Raw genomic sequence first — 21006 nt, 5'->3', positions numbered from 1 at the left:
GATATTGGTTATGATATGATTATGATATGGTTATGATATGATATGGTTATGATATGGTTATGATATGATGCTGATATGGTTATGATATGATTATGATATGATTATGATATTGGTTATGATATGATTATGATATTGGTTATGATATGATTATGATATTGGTTATGATATGGTTATTTTATGGTTATGATATGATGCTGATAAGGTTATGATATGATTATGATATGGTTATGATATGGTTATTTTATGGTTATTATATGGTTATTATATGGTTATTATATGGTTATTTTATGGTTATGATATTATTTTATGGTGATGTTCTGGTTATATGGTTAGGATATGGTAATTTTATGGTTATGATATTATTGTATGGTGATTTTCTGGTTATATGGTTAGGATATGGTAATTTTATGGTTATGATATTATTGTATGGTGATTTTCTGGTTATATGGTTAGGATATGGTAATTTTATGGTTATGATATTATTGTATGGTGATTTTCTGGTTATATGGTTAGGATATGGTAATTTTATGGTTATGATATTATTGTATGGTGATTTTCTGGTTATATGGTTAGGATATGGTAATTTTATGGTTATGATATGCTTATGTTATGGTTATTATATGGTGATTTTATGGAAGAACTGGGACATTTTCAAATTGCAGGAATTGTGTACAGATCCTTGTGACATGGGGCTGTGCATTATCATGCTGAAACATGAGGTGATGGCGGCGGATGAATGGCACGACAATGGGCCTCAGGATTTCGTCACGGTATATTTTGTTAATATGTTGTGAATGTATTATAATGTTCTAAACATTTTTTTTAACTGCCTTAATTTTGCTGGACCCCAGGAAGAGTAGCTGCTGTCTTGTTAGCATCTAATGGGGATCCATAATAAATTCAAATACGATATCTCTGTGTACTCAAATTGCCATCGATACAATGCAATTGTTTTCATTGTCTGTAGTTTATGCCTGACCATACCATAACCCCACTGCCACCATGGGGCACTTTGTTCACAATGTTGACATCAGCAAACCGCTCACACGACACCATACATCTGGTCTGCGGTTGGGAGGCCGGTTGGATGTACAACCAAATTCTCTAAAACAACGTCCTAAGGCAGTTTATGGTAGAGAAATTAACATTAAATTATCCGGCAACAGCTATTGTGGACATTCCTGCAATCAGCATACCAATTGCACTCTCCCTCAAAACTTGAGACATTTGTGGCACTGTAACCAAACTGCACATTTTAAAGTGACCTTTTATTGTCCCCAACACAAGGTGCACCTGTGTAATGATCATGCTGTTTAATCAGCTTCTTGATATGCCACACCTGTCAGGTGGATGGATTATCTTGGCAAAGGAGAAATGCTCACTAACAGAGATGTAAACACATTTGTGGACAACATTTGAGAGAAATAAGCTTTTTGGAGCATTTTCTGGGATCTTTTATTTCAGCTCATGAAACATGGAACCAACACTTCACATGTTGCGTTTATATTTTTGTTCAGTGTACATAATAGTAATTAGAGGTAAATATACATCATAGTAAATAGTGCCAGGGATGACTGTCCTCCCCACATCTCGTCTTAGGAAGTTTCCAATTGGCTCAGCCGAATACACTGCCAAGCACTTAGCCCTGTTATCTGTTTCAGGGAACTGGCAACAGTGAGTAAGTGAGTTGTTAGAAAAATAACACAGGCTGTCAATGATGGCGACAGAGTGGCTGAGACTGGAGTCAAATCAGAGATCTACTTCATGTTTTTCTGTATCCAGTCTTTGAAGTTGTTTATCCGGGTATGGACTGTGTAAAGCCCTGGGCCACAGTTCCATTTCTCATAACCAAAACTTTCTAATGCCAGAAGCTCCCAGACAACACTATCATCCCCCTGTCCCCCCGAAGGACCCGATGATGGCTTAGAGGCAGGAGATGGTATGATTGTAATGCCTGCACTGACAGTGGGACAAGGCTTGGTGGGATTGAGAGGGTGGCGCATTGCACACAGCATATTGTCAGTGATGGTGACAGGGGCCCCACTCTGAGCAAACTGCCTCTCGCACTGAACGACATCCCCCAGCTCGACTACTCCAGTCTGGGCTGTCTCGGCGTCTAGGCTGTGTTTGGAACTGGACCTTGAGTCAGATGCAAGGAGCCAGCCTGTGGCATAGCCCTGTGTGGCGGTCACCTCCCCGCCTTGCATTTTGGGGAGACACACGGGCAGCACACGCTCACTGATCTTGGCCTTGTCCCGTAGCTTCAGAACGGCCAGGTCCGAGTCCAGTGTCACAGGATCAAAGCTGGGATGGACCAGGACAGAGGAAACCTGTTGGATCAGAGGAGACATGAGACAGATGGACTAAAATGAATGCCGTGCGGAGAGTTAGAGCAGTGGCAGCTTGCTTGGCTCAGTCTAAACACATAAGTGTCCCAGCATGCAACTTGGCCGGACCTAAGCACAGCTTACTGACTTGCCATGTGCATTGAGATTTGGTCGGTGAGGTTGGCAACAATAGTCTTACAATCTGTTCTCCGGAGGGAAGTGTTTGTGCATAACGCAAGGAGGTCTAATTGTTTAGGACAAACCCCCAACCTTAGTTTCCTACATCTCCCATTGACATGACAATATATGATTTATACCAGTGTGTCATACAGATGTAGGATCTTAATTTGATCATCCTGTTGCAGAAGAACAGTGCTGGAAATGTAAAACCTGTAGTGTATTTGAGGTTTAGAAAGGCTTCTGAAGTTTGTAATTTACACTTTGAAATGACAGACTTGATTAGCCTTATGCAAAATGTATCAACCCCAACAAACATGTCCATTAATTCTAATCCATATAATAATTCACATTTCCTGGTGCTGCAAGATTATTTTCCTGCTGTTGCAAACTGGCTCAAATTAAGATCCTACACCTGTAGGTGTTTCTCAGTTCAGGATTTGAAGTGACTATATTGCCCCACATTTTAGCACCTTATGGGCCTACTTGAGGCTCCATTTACCTAATGATTTTACAATGCTGACAGAAATGTGTTTCAGTGAAATCTGATGATATCCAAATATTACATATGATATGTAATATCATATGTATTTAATTTTAATTTTACCTTTATTTAACTAGGCAAGTCAGTTAAGAACAAATTCTTATTTGTGGGTTAACTGCCTGTTCAAGGGGCAGAACGACAGATTTGTACCTTGTCAGCTCGGGGATTTGAATTTATTTACTGATGATATCCAAATATTATAATTTGTTGGAAATTATTATGTGGAGGACACAGGATCTTTTAATGTTTTTTTACAGTTTTACCACAACAAGATTTAGAGGAATAATCTGATGTGATATGGAAATCAAGACAATTAGACTGCACCTTTAAAATGGGCCACTCATAAATCACCTTGGCATGTTTTGGTAGGCATTAAAGGAGCAATCTACAGTTCCTTCATCCACTTATTAATGAATGCTAAATACCCATTGGTACCCATTCTTATATACATTATTTTAGAATATAACGTAGTTCAATTGTCGTACCCCGTCTGAACGTTTGTAAACAACGTAAATGTAAACAAACCCTGTATAGCCTCAAAATACGGCTACAATATAATGTTCTATATCATTATGTATGGTCAGTCCTTGCAATCCGTAGCTCTGTCTAAGAATTTGAGAGTGGTGACATTTCTCCAGCCACATTCCACAGCTTTTTACCAAAAACAGTGGTGGTGTGTCTGCTTTGTTATTGTTTCAACTGCAGATTGGACCTTGTAGACGTTGTCAAGACCGTATTATAACGGCTTCACAACTGTATTCACAGACTTCAAGAGAGACTTTTACCCCCCTGTGTAGATAGAGCATCCCTCTAGCTTAGCATCACTCACACCCACCTGCAGTTGTTTCAGTGTCCTCATCTGGCCCGGGCTGTGTATTCCCATCACCACTTTAATGTTGGCTGGATCTACCCACTGCGGCTTGCCCACTCCTGCCACCACCAGGCAGTGAGCTGCCACCAGCACACTGAGCTGGGTGACTAGTGCTCCACTGCACGCCAGCTGCCAGGGAGAAGAGGCCTCCTCTGGTGCCGTCTGTAGGCCAGAGCCAGCTCTGCGGATGATGTGGGAGCGGAGATAGATGGCTGCATGCCAGGGCCATCCAATCTTAGTGAGGTTCTGAGGGCTGAAGGCTGCTGGGAGTTGACCACACACTGTTACAGAAAGAGAGAGGAGTAGGTGTCAGAGATGGGAGAGGAAATAGGTTGTTTCTGACTATGTTTCTAACTACCATGTACACCTATGGAGGCAGGTAGCCTAGCGGTTAAGAGTGTTTGGTCAGTAACCGAAAGGTCGCTGGTTCGAATCCCCGAGCCAACTAGGTAAAAAATCTGTCAAATGTGCCCTTGAGCAAAGCACTTAACCGGAGCATCTGCAAACCGACGTAAATGCATTAGGGACACTTGAACAGTGATTTAAAATGTTTCATTAATGTGTACTGAATTGTATTGGGGTAGCCTAGTGGTTAGAGTGTTGGGCTAGTAACCGAAAGGTTACAAGTTCATATCCCCGAGCTGACAAGGTGGGGGTTGCTGTCGTTCTGCCCCTGAACAGGCAGTTAACCCACTGTTCCTAGGCCGTCATTGAAAATAAGAATTTGTTCTTAACTGACTTGCCTAGTTAAATAAAGGTCAAATAAAGTGGGACCATATTTGTAAAACCAAATCTGTTCATTCCCTCAAGACATTGGCTGACTAAGTTTGAGTACATCTCCCTTTCTTTGCATCTGTTCTTTAAGTCGGCGCTGCCCTCACCTGGCGAGCAGGAGACATGATGCCCGCTCCACCTGCCAGTCTTCAGACAGGTGCGCCGGGGGCTACCGTAGTGTTGGTAGACAGAGGAGGCACACTCATACTCTATGCTAGTGTACAGCTGGTGGAAACCACGGGGGATTTCCCTCAGGACAGGGTCTTGGGTGCTGGGGAGGTTCCCTGAGGAGGGTGGGTCCATGCCAGGGGGGTGACTGTCATAGACCGTATGCCTGGATGAGGTGTGAAGCATGTGGACTGGACTTTTCCTGTAGTAGGGGACAGAGAAGGTGTCTGTGTACAAGGAGAAAAGCTTAACATTGGGCATGTTTAAAAAAGATGTAGAATAAATGTTTACTGGGAAGTTATTGTCTGTAAAACACGTGTCAAACTCATTCCAAGGAGGGCAGAGTGTCTGTGGGTTTTCGCGCCACCCTTGTACTTGATTTATGAATTAAGGTCACTAATTAATAAGGATCTCCCCTCACCAAGATGTCTAGATCTTAATTGAAAGGAAAAAAACAAAAACCTGTAGACATTTGGCCCTCTGCGGAATGAGTTTGAAACCACTGCTGTAAAATAAAACCTAATCCACTCAAAAACTAGAAGTGTATAAATTCAGTCAAGGTGCCGGCTTTGTACAGATTGACATACAAACAGTCAGAATGAGACGTATGGTAGTGTTAGTACGGCTCATACTTGGATGTACGGCTCATACCTGGATGTACGGGTCATACCTGGGTGTACGGGTCATACCTGGGTGTACGGGTCATACCTGGGTGTACGGGTCATACCTGGGTTTACGGGTCATACCTAGATGTACGGGTCATACCTGGATGTACGGGTCATACCTAGGTGTACGGGTCATACCTGGATGTAAGGGTCATACCTGGGTGTACGGGTCATACCTGGATGTACGGGTTATACCTGGATGTACGGGTCATACCTGGATGTAAGGGTCATACCTGGGTGTACGGGTCATACCTGGGTGTACGGGTCATACCTGGGTGTACGGGTCATACCTGGGTGTACGGGTCATACCTGGGTGTATGGGTCATACCTGGATGTAGGGGTCATACCTAGATGTAGGGGTCATACCTGGATGTAGGGGTCATACCTGGGTGTACGGCTCATACCTGGATGTACTGGGTCATACCTTGATGTACGGGTCATACCTGATTGTACGGGGTCATACCTGGATGTACGGGTCATACCTGGATGTACGGGTCATACCTAGATGTATGGGCCATACCTGGGTGTACGGGTCATACCTGGGTGTACGGGTCATACCTGGGTGCACAGGTCATACCTGGGTGCACGGTTCATACCTGGATGTACGGTTCATACCTGGATGTACGGGTCATACCTGGATGTAGGGGTCATACCTGGATGTACGGGTTATACCTGGATGTACGGGTCATACCTGGATGTACGGGTCATACCTGGATGTACGGGGTCATACCTGGATGTACGGGGTCATACCTGAGTGCACGGGTCATACCTGGGTGTATGGGTCATACCTGGGTGTACGGGTCATACCTGGATGTACGGGTCATACCTGGGTGTACGGCTCATACCTGGATGTACGGCTCATACCTGGATGTACGGGTCATACCTGGATGTGCGGGTCATACCTGGATGTACGGGTCATACCTGGATGTACGGGTCATACCTGGGTGTACGGGTCATACCTGGATGTACGGGTCATACCTGGGTGTACGGGTCATACCTGGGTGTACGGCTCATACCTGGGTGTACGGGTCATACCTGGGTGTACGGGTCATACCTGGGTGTACGGGTCATACCTGGGTGTACGGGTCATACCTGGATGTACGGGTCATACCTGGATGGGGCCTTTGGCTTCACAACTTTGTGTCTCACCAGCTCAGATACCTTAGGCTCTCGACAGGCTGTGGACACAGAGGAAGAGCCCTTAACCACGTAATCAACAGTATTGTCCAGTAACCTAAACAGCAGCACTAAAGCACTATACAGTCTGATGTTATTTAAGCAATAAGGCCCAAGGGGGTGTGATATATCGCCAATATACCACGCTTAAGGGCTGTTCTTATGCACAACGCAACAAAGAGTGCCTGGACACAGCCCTTAGCCGTGATATGTTGGCTATATATATATATATATATCACAAACCCCAGAGTTGCCTTATTGCTATTATAAACTGGTTACCAACGTAATTAGAGCAGTAAAAATGTATGTTTTGTTATAACCGTGGTACACTGTCTGATATACCACGGCTTTCAGACAATCAGCATTCAGGGCTGGAACAAGTCAGTTTATAAATGTGGATAAACATGTGCAGGTATTTTATCTAAATGGCTGTTTGCTGTCAGTATACCTCTCACACACAGTGGTTGCCGGCCACTCCACGAGCCATCTGGGAGACAGGTGCTCCGGGAGCCTCCACTCAGGATGTAGGAGGGGTTACAGAAGTAGTCCACTGTGTCAGGACCTCCTCCAGAGCCCCTGACCAGCTGGAGGTAGCCATGGTGCAGCCTGGCTGGAGGAGGACACACCCCGAGCCCTCTGACTGGGTCTGCACCCCTCTGACTGGGTCGAATGGGCTCTGAGAGACACAAAGAGATGGAGGAGAGTCATGTTTTGAGAAATGGGCTGGTCATTCAATGGTCTACCATGACTATGGTGTGTATGTTCATTCCTTGTGTACTCTCTTCTCGTTTTCCTTGTGTAATCTCGTCTCGTTTTCCTTGTGTACTCTCTTCTCGTTTTCCTTGTGTAGTTTATTTTATTGACACGTGAGGCATCATCTAATGCAATGCAGCTGTTCCATCAGTACTCAGGTCTGCAACATTCCTGTCTGTGGAGGGGATCAATAAAGTTGATCCATTCATTTACATGATCTTTAACTTTACCTTTATCTACCTTCCCACAGATGGGCACCGTGCCACTCCAGGTGGCGTTGGGCAGGCAGGTCCTCTGGGTGCTGCCAGTCAGTGTGTAGGGTGGGTGGCACAGGTACTGAACAGCCAGGAGCTCATCCTCCAGGCCGTACACAGAGAGGAGCTCCCCGTTCACGGGCCTCGCTGGCAACACACACACCTGACTCCTAGCAACTGGAAGGCAGAGAGAGTGTTGTCTGTGTATGAATATTATATCAACCATCCCCAGTTTGGTCTTGGTCTGAAATGACCCGTAGCCTTTTCCTGCAGTCAGTGACCAATAGCGCCCCCTTTTGGCCTCATGGGTGGAATGTTCTATTTTAAATAAAAGATTTACAAAAAATGTAACTGATGAAAATCGAGTGTTTCTATGTCAAACCGTTTTGTTATATGTCAGTCTCCTGTGCATATAAAGTGTAATATTGTAATGCAAACACAATATTGAAGACATTTCAACTCCATATCTGACATTGTCTTCTTTTTTCTAAGCCCATAACCATGTGTGTGAGGTGAATACTTCTGTTTCAATGTAGATTTGTTTAAGACTACCAAGAAACACTCTGTGTGACCCTGATATAACCCACCGCAGTAAAAGGTTTTCCTCCCAGGAAGCAGTAGAGCTAGGTTTTATAATACCTGAATGATAATGAATAACTCACTTTGTTTGGGGAGGAAATGAGGTTATGGCTACCAGACGGATCACTAACCATTCTCACACAGTTGACCTGTGTAGCCTGGCAGACATGCACAGTGAAAAGACTGTACTGGGTTCAGCAAACAGGTTCCATGGTGCTGACAAGGGGAGGGGCTGCACGCTGCAAGGGAGCCGCAAATACAAAACAAACAGACAATTAGACAAATGATTCATGAATAATGAATAATAGGCTGAGCAACAGACAGGCTGACTGACAGACCTGCCTGGCTGATAGATTGAAATAATTAAAATCATCTTGACCAAAATGTAACCATATAAGGACATGCAACATCTATGCTAAAGTCTTGTTCATAATGGCAATAAAACCTGCCTGAGCTCTGCTGAAAAGCGGCAAAGAAGCCATCAAAGTTGTTGTAGCCATCTGAGACAAACAGGACGTGCAGCGTGCTTCCAGAGGTTCTGATTGGTGGAGGCAGCTCATTCCCACAAAACCGGCCAATGACGGGGGAGCTCAGGCTGTCACCATCTCGCAGCTCCACGTAGTCATAGTGACAGTTGTGGTCAGGCTCTAGACTAAGCATGGAGAACCTGGGCGGAACCAAACAAGGTCTTTGTTATCATCATGTTTGGCTGTTAAGTAGGGTAAGATATTAATCACATAGTGTACATATTAGGACATCATCTTACTACCCTTAAAAAAAAAAAAATTCAGTATGGATCCATGAAAGCTGCGACTGGATTGTGACAGACAACTTCCTCATAGAATACCATTCAACTTCATGAAAGCCAATGAGAGATTCAATGAATTTGACAGTATAGTACAGTATAATCAATTCAGGGACCCACCTGAGCTCCACGTTCTCTCCTTTCTCTACCTGCACCCTCCACTCACAGTGCGCATTGATGGGGTAACTCTCCAGCATTATGTGGCCCTGGGCTCTACGAATCACCCCTCCACATGCTAGGGACAAGAACACATACTCTGAGCTCCCATAATGCAACAGAAAATAACTAGAGATTAGAACATAGATGTTTGTAGCAAGTCATTCAAGTCGATGTGTAATGAACAGTGTTGGGGGAAGCTCCTCTGAAAATATAGTTTACCAAGCTACCAATTACATCACATCGGCAGAAGTTGAGCTACACTGAAGTTATAAACACAGCTTTCTTAACTGAAGTTACTTTTGATTTGATTTCATATATAAATATAAAATGTCATAGAATACAAATTGCAAGAACAGATCACACTAGAGTCAGAAGTTAACATAGTGTTTAGTTTAGCCTATTAAACATACAAACTATGTTTCAAGTGAGAATTAGACAGGTCTGATGAATTAGACCGGTCTGATGAATTAGACAGGTCTGATGAACTAGACAGGTCTGATGGATTAGACAGGTCTGATGAATTAGACAGGTCTGATGAATTAGACAGGTCTGATGGATTAGACAGGTCTGATGAATTAGACCGGTCTGATGAATTAGACAGGTCTGATGAACTAGACAGGTCTGATGGATTAGACAGGTCTGATGAATTAGACAGGTCTGATGGATTAGACAGGTCTGATGAATTAGACAGGTCTGATGAATTAGACAGGTCTGATGGATTAGACAGGTCTGATGAATTAGACCGGTCTGATGAATTAGACAGGTCTGATGAACTAGACAGGTCTGATGAACTAGACAGGTCTGATGAACTAGACAGGTCTGATGAATTAGACAGGTCTGATGGATTAGACAGGTCTGATGGATTAGACAGGTCTGATGAATTAGACCGGTCTGATGAATTAGACAGGTCTGATGAACTAGACAGGTCTGATGAATTAGACAGGTCTGATGAATTAGACAGGTCTGATGGATTAGACAGGTCTGATGGATTAGACAGGTCTGATGGATTAGACAGGTCTGATGAATTAGACAGGTCTGATGGATTAGACAGGTCTGATGGATTAGACAGGTCTGATGGATTAGACCGGTCTGATGGATTAGACAGGTCTGGTGGATTAGACAGGTCTGATGAATTAGACCGGTCTGATGAATTAGACAGGTCTGATGAATTAGACCGGTCTGATGAATTAGACAGGTCTGATGAATTAGACCGGTCTGATGGATTAGACAGGTCTGATGGATTAGACAGGTCTGATGAATTAGACAGGTCTGACGAATTAGACCGGTCTGATGAATTAGACAGGTCTGATGGATTAGACAGGTCTGATGGATTAGACAGGTCTGATGAACTACGCGGGTCGGATGGATTAGACAGGTCTGATGGATTAGACAGGTCTGATGAATTAAACACGTCTGATGAATTAAACAGGTCTGATGAATTAAACAGGTCTGATGAATTAGACAGGTCTGATGAATTAGAAAGGTCTGATGGTTTAGACAGGTCTGATGAATTAGACAGGTCTGATGGATTAGACAGGTCTGATGGATTAGACAGGTCTGATGAATTAGACAGGTCTGATGGATTAGACAGGTCTGATGAATTAGACAGGTCTGACGAATTAGACAGGTCTGATGGTTTAGACAGGTCTGATGAATTAGACAGGTCAGATGAATTAGACAGGTCTGATGAATTAGACAGGTCTGATGGATTAGACAGGTCTGATGGATTAGACAGGTCTGATGGATTAGACAGGTCTGATGAATTAGACAGGTCTGATGGATTAGACAGGTCTGATGGATTAGACAGGTCTGATGGATTAGACAGGTCTGATGGATTAGACAGGTCTGATGGATTAGACAGGTCTGATGGATTAGACAGGTCTGATGAATTAGACAGGTCAGATGAATTAGACAGGTCAGATGAATTAGACAGGTCTGATGGATTAGACAGGTCTGATGAATTAGACAGGTCAGATGAATTAGACAGGTCTGATGGTTGAGACAGGTCTGATGAATTAGACAGGTCAGATGAATTAGACAGGTCTGATGGATTAGACAGGTCTGATGGATTAGACAGGTCTGATGAATTAGACCGGTCTGATGAATTAGACAGGTCTGATGAATTAGACAGGTCTGATGGATTAGACAGGTCTGATGAATTAGACAGGTCTGATGGATTAGACAGGTCTGATGGATTAGACAGGTCTGATGAATTAAACAGGTCTGATGAATTAGACAGGTCTGATGGTTTAGACAGGTCCGATGGATTAGACAGGTCTGATGGATTAGACAGGTCTGATGGATTAGACAGGTCTGATGGATTAGACAGGTCTGATGGTTTAGACAGGTCTGATGGATTAGACAGGTCTGATGGTTTAGACAGGTCTGATGGATTAGACAGGTCTGATGGTTTAGACAGGTCTGATGGATTAGACAGGTCTGATGGATTAGACAGGTCTGATGGATTAGACAGGTCTGATGGTTTAGACAGGTCTGATGGATTAGACAGGTCTGATGGATTAGACAGGTCTGATGAATTAGACAGGTCTGATGGATTAGACAGGTCTGATGGATTAGACAGGTCAGATGAATTAGACAGGTCTGATGAATTAGACAGGTCCGATGGATTAGACAGGTCTGATGAATTAGACAGGTCTGATGGATTAGACAGGTCTGATGAATTAGACAGGTCTGATGAATTAGACAGGTCCGATGGATTAGACAGGTCAGATGAATTAGACAGGTCTGATGAATTAGACAGGTCCGATGGATTAGACAGGTCAGATGAATTAGACAGGTCTGATGGATTAGACAGGATTAGACAGGTCTGATGAATTAGACAGGTCAGATGAATTAGACAGGTCAGATGAATTAGACAGGTCTGATGAATTAGACAGGTCTGATGAATTAGACAGGTCAGATGAATTAGACAGGTCTGATGGTTTAGACAGGTCTGATGGTTTAGACAGGTCTGATGAATTAGACAGGTCTGATGAATTAGACAGGTCTGATGAATTAGACAGGTCTGATGAATTAGACAGGTCAGATGAATTAGACAGGTCTGATGGATTAGACAGGTCTGATGAATTAGACAGGTCAGATGAATTAGACAGGTCTGATGAATTAGACAGATCAGATGAATTTGACAGGTAGGATGCCAAAAAAGTAAGGAAATTATTGCCTACTTCACACATTTGTCTTTTAGCAAAAAAAGTAGTGTGTAGTCCCAGTAGTTAGAGACACCACTATATAGCTAAATAGTAGTGTGTAGTCCCAGTAGTTAGCTACACCACTATATAGCTAAATAGTAGTGTGTAGTCCCAGTAGTTAGAGACACCACTATATAGCTAAATAGTAGTGTGTAGTCCCAGTAGTTAGAGACACCACTATATAGCTAAATAGTAGTGTGTAGTCCCAGTAGTTAGCTACACCACTATATAGCTAAAAAGTAGTGTGTAGTTCCAGTAGTTAGCTACACCACTATATGGCTAAAAAGTAGTGTGTCGTTCCAGTAGTTAGATACACCACTAACGTTAAATGGCTAAAAAGTAATTAACTACTGAAATGTTACCAACATTTCAATGTAGTTCACTACTCCCCAACACTGCCAATAAAACAAGTGAAAAACTCCCAAGGACTGTAATTTAGAAAATGCTCTACCCCTGAAACAGCTGACTCACTCTTGCAGTCTCCACCTGCCCAGCCCTGACGACAGTCCGTACAGAATCTCCCTCGGATGAAGAAATCATCCCTGGCCTCCCACGTCCCATTGTGACAGGTTTTACAGTTCTCAAACAGACTGCAGCCTGAGGGAAGAGGAGAAACAGGGGAGCCAGGAGATCAGGTCAGTGTTCTGCAAGCAGCTAAATGACATGCAATTTCAACCAATGTTTTATCAATGTTTTGGTTAATTTAAACGTTTATAAATCTGTAAGAAAAAGTGAATCCTTGTAATTACATCTTAACGTTAAAGCGTTATCAACATGTGAAGAATAAGAAGACAAATGTCAGTGTACAAACAGTTGTATTGTGGGTAAGAAAGCTGGAAGGGAGTAAGAGGGAAGCAATAGAGGGCACAGATTAAATAGAAGGAGACAGATGTCTCACAGGATGTAGAAATCTGAAGTGTCCGTTTAGAGCTTCTTCTCACCACCAAATTTGGTGATGGGAGGAAGTCCAGGGGCGGAACGTGGGAGACAATTGAGTTAAATTAAACTTGGTGTCAATACAGTTCTCTTCCCAAATTACAATCTGTTATGAACAGAGTGGACTAAGTTTTGTATACTTGACCCTTTACCAAAGTTCCCAAAAATGGTTTTGTTTACAAGGAAGGCAACGGCGAATTGAATTATTGCACATGAACACTTCACAAAGAAGGTGTTACCTAGCAGAAATATCGGTCGTGCTTGGTTCTGCCCACCTCCATGCCTGTTCTGCCCACCTCCATGCCTGTTCTGCCCACCTCCATGCCTGTTCTGCCCACCTCCATGCCTGTTCTGCCCACCTCCATGCCTGTTCTTCCCACCTCCATGCCTGTTCTGCCCACCTCCATGCCTGTTCTGCCCAATATGCTTAATTTGCTCCCACTGGAAATGACAACGATGAGATATTTTGGGGGTTAGTTACCAGTATCTTTGGTAGAGGTCTGATAGGTTGTTTACCAGGGTGGATGATGCAGGGGTCACACTGGTCCAGTTGGTTGCGGCAGCAGGGGACGGAGTAGCCCACCCGTGCCCCCTGGGAAGGACATCTACACTGGATCAGCTGGTACTCACAACAGTCCCTACACATGTGGTTCCACTCTGAGCTGGGACACTTGTCATCCACCACACCTCTGGAATCTAAAATCAATCAAATGTATTTCATAAAGCACATTTTAGCGTGGCAAGTAACCTAACGGTTAGAGCATTGGGTCAATAACCGAAAGGTTGCTAGATCGAATCCCCGAGCCCAGCAAGTTGAAGAATGTGCCCTTGAGCAAGGCACTGAACCCTAATTGCTCCAGGGTCACTGTTGACAATGGCTGACCCTGGTCGTGACCCCTGAGGGTGTCTCAGGGAGAGTTGGGATATACAAAAATAAACACATTTCCAATTCACACATGTATTAACACATACCTGCACAACACATGATACCCAGACTAAACTCAAAACAACAAGCTATGTCGTATCAAGTGAGTTTCACATAAAGAGACTGGCATGTTGTGAGTCAAGGTATCCTAGTGGTCAGAGCGTTGGACTTGTAACCGAAAGGTTGCAAGATTGAATCCCCGAGCTGACAAGGTAAAAATCTGTCGTTCTGCCCCTGAACAAGGCAGTTACCCCACTGTTCCCCGGTAGGCCGTCATTGAAAATAAGAATTTGTTATTAACTGACTTGCCAAGTTAAATAAAAAAAACATGTCACGAGGCATGGCATTCATTTGTCTATGATTACTGCTTCTGTAAAATAACATGCTCTATAGTCTACATGAATGCACGTCTGGATTCATGACATATACTTGCCAAAATAATATTTAGCTACAGTTTGAAAGCAACACAAAACAAGGACACCTCGTCTGTACATACATTTTAATGTTTCCTCTCTGTACTGGAAGAATGTTTTTTTGGGGGATAAAGTCATTTGTATGAAGCTTACTTCTGCTATCTCAGAGATCTGGTTATCATATTCGTTTGACTAGGGCTCTATAACGCTGCGTTTAACCTGGCAGACCAATTATAATATATATTTTTCACTAATTGGTCTTTTGATCAATTAGATCAGTTCTTTTGCCAATGATTTGGACAAAATATCAGAATTGTGCTCCCTGTGTAAACGCAGCCATAGCTACATTAGTAGTTTGGGTCCTGGATGCTGAAACAGCCTTCTAGCAGTGTGTATAACAGACAATATGCCACGGGTATGATGCTAAACTAATTTGCAGTCGTATTTATGTTGGTAAACAGTTTATAATGGCAATATGAGGGGTTTGTGGTATATAGCCAATGTATCACTGCTAAGGGCTGTGTCGTAAGAACAGACTTTAGGTGTGGTATATTGGCCAAGATATAACAACTCCTCGGGCCTTATTGCTTAAGTATAGCATGTGTACACTGGAGGAGGGTATAGGGTAGCAATCCTCTGTGAGACTATAATTGGTTAGATACCTCTCATCAACTTCCAGGTGCCTTGTGGCAAGTTCTATGTGATTCTATGCTGTGATTCTACAGTTCTCTGGTGACTAACTCTGCTGAGTGGGTTAATCGTATTGGAACAGGGCTAATGTGCTTGAATCGTAAATTCATGGTTCACAGTTCACATCGTGCTCCCCCAGGGGTCATTACAATAGCCAGAAACCCCCCAAACCCAATCTGACCCTATCTCGAGATGGTTCCAAAGACATGTCTTTAACCCTCTACAGACTAAACCCTGTCTAATCTGGGGTTCTACTATCTATATGGAATTGTTTTAAGAAGGTCACACGAAGGGTCAGTTATCTATTTGATTTGACATTTTAAGACTCCTTGAACTATAAAATACAATATAAAAACAAACAGTTGATGAAAAAATGTATTTCACCAAACTGCTCATACAAACACATCGAATAACAGATTCACTACATGGAACAACAGATGGTCCACCCCCCCAAAAAAATATAAAGAAAGTTTGTTTCGAAGTGTCTGTCCTATATCTGAGAGAAACATTTGTTGTTGTTTTAGCATTAAGTCTCCATATATACTTCCATTCATTTTTCAACTGTTACCGGGGGACCTTCAGGCATGTCTTGTGAGGCCTGTGGGCGTCCTAGAGCATAACAACCACATGTACGTGTTCATGAGAGTCTCACATCCTATTAGTGTGTAGCCCAAACTGTTGGGACGCTACAGACAGAAGTCGGCAGATCGTCTGTACCGACTTCAGACGAGTTCTGATACGTTTTGTGGGGGTTGTAGAGCAAAACGGAGAACACCACCGTGTTCGTTAGAGTCTCATCTTTCCATAGAGGGGTCAAACTCTTCGGATGCTACAGACAGAAGTCGGCAGATCGGCTGCACCGACTTCAGACGAGTTCTGATACGTTTGTGGGGGTTGTAGAGCAAAACGGAGAACACCACCGTGTTCGTTATAGCCTCACCTTTCCATAGAGGGGTCAGGCCAAACTCTTCGGATGCTACAGACAGAAGTCGGCAGATCGTCTGTACCGACTTCAGACGAGTTCTGATACGTTTGTGGGGGTTGTAGAGCAAAACGGAGAACACCACCGTGTTCGTTAGTCTCATCTTTCCATAGAGGGGTCAGGCCAAACTCTTCGGATGCTACAGACAATTTTGTGAGAAGACCAATTTTCGAGATGTCTCATGGTCTGACAAATATCTAGCTCTGTCACCCTTCACCTTTCACGTTTCACCTTTCACCGCAGATTCGGAAGTGCAACATTGGCGGATTGAAATGTATCTAGGCGAACAGATATCTCTAGTTTAAACTGACGTCTTTTTACAGGGATTATTTTGTTATGCTAATTTGATTTCTAGGGGGTTTAACAGAGTCCTACAGTCATACATATTCTCATTACAGTCTGGTCAAAATGAGTGTGGCAATACATAGAAAATGTCCCCAGCTTTCTAACAGCAGGAAACTTAGAACCCAGACATGACTAGGTCAGTGACTAGAGAAGTTAACTCAGACTTGACTAGGTCAGTGACTAGAGAAGTTACAACTCAGACTTGACTAGGTCAGTGACTAGAGAAGTTACAACCCAGACTTGACTAGGTCAGTGACTAGAGAAGTTAACTCAGACTTGACTAGGTCAGTGACTAGAGAAGTAAACACAGACTTGACTAGGTCAGTGACTAGAGAAGTTACAACCCAGACTTGACTAGGTCAGTGACTAGAGAAGTTACAACCCAGACTTGACTAGGTCAGTGACTAGAGAAGTTAACTCAGACTTGACTAGGTCAGTGACTAGATAAGTAAACTCAGACTTGACTAGGTCAGTGACTATAGAAGTTAAAACCCAGACATGACTAGGTATGTGACTATAGAAGTTATAACCCAGACATGACTAGGTCAGTGACTAGAGAAGTTAACTCAGACTTGACTAGGTCAGTGACTAGAGAAGTTACAACTCAGACTTGACTAGGTCAGTGACTAGAGAAGTTACAACCCAGACTTGACTAGGTCAGTGTCTAGAGAAGTAAACACAGACTTGACTAGGTCAGTGACTAGAGAAGTTACAACCCAGACTTGACTAGGTCAGTGACTAGAGAAGTTAACTCAGACTTGACTAGGTCAGTGACTAGAGAAGTAAACTCAGACTTGACTAGGTCAGTGACTAGAGAAGTAAACTCAGACTTGACTAGGTCAGTGACTATAGAAGTTAAAACCCAGACATGACTAGGTATGTGACTATAGAAGTTATAACCCAGACATGACTAGGTAAGTGACTAGAGAAGTTATAACCCATACATGACTAGGTATGTGACTAGAGAAGTTAACTCAGACATGACTAGGTATGTGACTAGAGAAGTTAACTCAGACATGACTAGGTATGCCCATATGACTCAGAGAGGAAATAAATTACTCAGCAAGTGCAAAACAAAAACTCTAACAATGGAAGTTGTGTGAACAGTTCAGAATAGGGAGGCTAATACAAGTTACAGCAGGCTTCGTAGAGTCATACATCTGAATTAAATGTGTTATCATCAGTATATGATGAAATCATAGCTCTAGCTCTTACCGTGGGGCCAGGCAGTTGCATGAAGGCAGAGTAGAATGACATGGAGAAGAAGAGGCAGGAGGTGTCTGGGTTGCAGATGAGGGGGCATTGTCGTCCTCCCAGTGGGCTGCACCCTCTGGCACACAAGGACCAAAGAGCTAGGACCCAGAACACACATGATGTCACTGAGGAGTGACAGGAGTCCGGAATCTAAAGTGTTCCTGTTCAGGACGCTCCACATCAATCCCACTATCCTCTCTTTCTCTGGGCTCTAGATGCAAAGCAGCTGTTGAGAACACACACTCACCACACTAAAAGAGAGAGATTTAACCCTTTCTTTTCACCAGGAGTCACACTGGCATTCTGCACTCTCTCTCTCTCTGTGATGACGGGCAAGCTCCATGCATACTCACCATGCATCTGAACTTTCCAGCTCCTGTTTTTACAGACGTGCCATGTGGAGTTCTGGAAGTCCAAAGGAAAAGGGGAGTGGCTGCATATTGGCATGTCGAGAGTGTTGCAGGGAAAAACACTGTCACTTTTAATGGAGAGAACAGAGATGGCGAGTTGATGATACTCCAGGGAAAGATGTTTTCCGTCTGTGTATGGCGGGGGAATTCAGGGAAGCCTGAATCAGGACGTCATTGTACTGTAAAACCCCCTCAGGCTCTGGCCAGCGAGATCTGCGGGGAGGCCATGCCAACAAACAGTGATAAGCAGAAATAATGTCATTCCTGTTCCTGTTCATAGTTGTCTATAGGAGCGAACCTGGGCAAAGCTTCTATACAGGATGACAGTGTATTCTCTACAAAAGGGCCCCAGGCGATGGGGCGGACAGGCACTGTACAGCTCATTGCAAATCACTGTTTGTTTTTCATTACCTGGCTTGAATACAGTTCCCATGTAACAAGAGAAACTCTTTTTCCAGGCATTGCATCCAGATGGGACTGGGAGTTAAGATTTTAACTGACCATAGGGACCAGAACCATTAGGTTTAATGGACATTTTGCCTCCTAGTTCCAGTGAAGGTTGAAAAGAAACCAAAAAAAAAAACCCTATACTTGATGTACTATAAATTACAAACCCTAGCCAGTAACTCTTCCACCCTTGTGTACATCTGAGGAATACAGACTTTTCAAATGCCTTATCCAAAAACAGTCTTCGGGAATCGACTACAGCCGAGGTAAATGGAAAAATCATGTATATTTTATTTTGAGTGGACCATCCCTTTAAGCAATATGGTAATAGCTTAACATTCCCTTTCAGAAGACAAGAGACACCTGGTGGTTACGTATAGAAACAGCATCTAATTAGGAAAAACACATTTTACACTTTTACAAATTTAAGTCAAAGCACAAATTGATTTAGAGTACATCCATTAAAAAAAAGAAATATAAAATGACTAGCCATGAGGGGTAGGAGAAGAAAGGTAAATATATGACAGAGTGACTTGAGGTTACATCGGACGACAACACATTGACGGGTCCAGCACAGACTGCTGAAACAGACTCATGACATTAGTTTTGACTCATGTCTCGAACACAGTGACTCTTTAGCGTTGAAGCAATGATGGAACCAGAGACATATCTAAAGGTAGTTTATTATAGAAAATATATATAATAAACTCTATACGTGTCTCTGTGAAGATCCATTGATATGATTCAACAATTAATTGCTATACTCGGCACAATCCCTTGTGCTATTTGACAGATCAATAAACAAATCATTTCACATCAGAACTCATTGATAGAACTTGTAGATCAATTTAACTGCGTAGTTAGTAAAACACAGATGAATTAATATGGTTTATATTTGACCCTTTCCTTCATTTATACTGCAGGCACAATAGCAGATTACCTCTATATGGGACTGGGAACAACAGCACTGTTACAGGCTTTTCACACTACTGACCCGAACTGGGCCGAGACCAACCAAGCTGTACTGAGCTGGCCTGGTCATGAACACACCAGATTTGATGGCACCATGCTGAAAAGGACAATGTGCTCAGAGCCAGCAGTTTGGGTCGGTACGATAATGTTAAAAAGGTGTTTGTTACTGGTTCACACTGCTTCATGGTGAACAAAAAACTATGTGCTGAGTCAGCACAGATACTCACACCCTGCCACAGATACTCACACCCTGCCACAGATACTCACACCCTGCCACAGATACTCACACCCTGCCACAGATACTCACACCCTGCCACAGATACTCACACCCTGCCACAGATACTCACACCCTGCCACAGATACTCACACCCTGCCACAGATACTCACACCCTGCCACAGATACTCACACCCTGCCACAGATACTCACACCCTGCCACAGATACTCACACCCTGCCACAGATACTCACACCCTGCCACAGATACTCACACCCTGCCACAGATACTCACACCCTGCCACAGATACCCACACCCTGCCACAGATACTCACACCCTGCCACAGATACTCACACCCTGCCACAGATACTCACACCCTGCCACAGATACTCACACCCTGCCACAGATACTCACACCCTGCCACAGATACTCACACCCTGCCACAGATACTCACACCCTGCCACAGATACTCACACCCTGCCACAGATACTCACACCCTGCCACAGATACTCACACCCTGCCACAGATACTCACACCCTGCCACAGATACTCACACCCTGCCACAGATACTCACACCCTGCCACAGATACTCACACCCTGCCACAGATACTCACACCCTGCCACAGATACTCACACCCTGCCACAGATACTCACACCCTGCCACAGATACTCACACCCTGCCACAGATACTCACACCCTGCCACAGATACTCACACCCTGCCACAGATACCCACACCCTGCCACAGATACTCACACCCTGCCACAGATACTCACACCCTGCCACAGATACTCACACCCTGCCACAGATACTCACACCCTGCCACAGATACTCACACCCTGCCACAGATACTCACACCCTGCCACAGATACTCACACCCTGCCACAGATACTCACACCCTGCCACAGATACTCACACCCTGCCACAGATACTCACACCCTGCCACAGATACTCACACCC

General features: G+C 43.7%; 1 protein-coding gene across 1 annotated transcript; it reads right to left on the bottom strand.

The window, feature by feature from the left end:
* Positions 1–1440: 1440 nt before the first annotated feature.
* On the bottom strand, positions 1441–18345 carry LOC110514611 (inactive serine protease PAMR1-like). The gene is made up of 12 exons (XM_036963634.1): positions 17968–18345; positions 13914–14093; positions 12933–13058; positions 9214–9328; positions 8738–8955; positions 8420–8527; positions 7686–7886; positions 7151–7378; positions 6638–6704; positions 4801–5063; positions 3884–4200; positions 1441–2330 (listed from the first exon to the last, which is right to left on the bottom strand). Exons 1-12 carry the CDS (start codon positions 18185–18187, stop codon positions 1758–1760), a joined length of 2616 nt encoding a protein of 871 aa, XP_036819529.1. The 5' UTR covers positions 18188–18345; the 3' UTR covers positions 1441–1757.
* Between the last annotated feature and the right edge of the window lie 2661 nt (positions 18346–21006).

Source organism: Oncorhynchus mykiss, chromosome 26, assembly GCF_013265735.2.
Source record: "Oncorhynchus mykiss isolate Arlee chromosome 26, USDA_OmykA_1.1, whole genome shotgun sequence".
Taxonomy (NCBI): Eukaryota; Metazoa; Chordata; class Actinopteri; order Salmoniformes; family Salmonidae; genus Oncorhynchus; species Oncorhynchus mykiss.
The sequence above is the reverse complement of the archived record's forward strand: the minus strand, read 5'-3'. Positions and strand labels throughout refer to the sequence as shown.

Bases quoted from the DNA above. Each gene is read 5' to 3' on its own strand.
- LOC110514611 (XM_036963634.1), bottom strand. From the start codon at position 18,187: ATGTGGAGCGTCCTGAACAGGAACACTTTAGATTCCGGACTCCTGTCA. The intron at 7,379-7,685 runs GTAAAGTTAAAG...TGTGTCTCTCAG, and splicing joins CTGTGGGAAGGTAGATAAAG to AGCCCATTCGACCCAGTCAG. The intron at 2,331-3,883 runs GTGGGTGTGAGT...CTGATCCAACAG, and splicing joins GGACACTGAAACAACTGCAG to GTTTCCTCTGTCCTGGTCCA.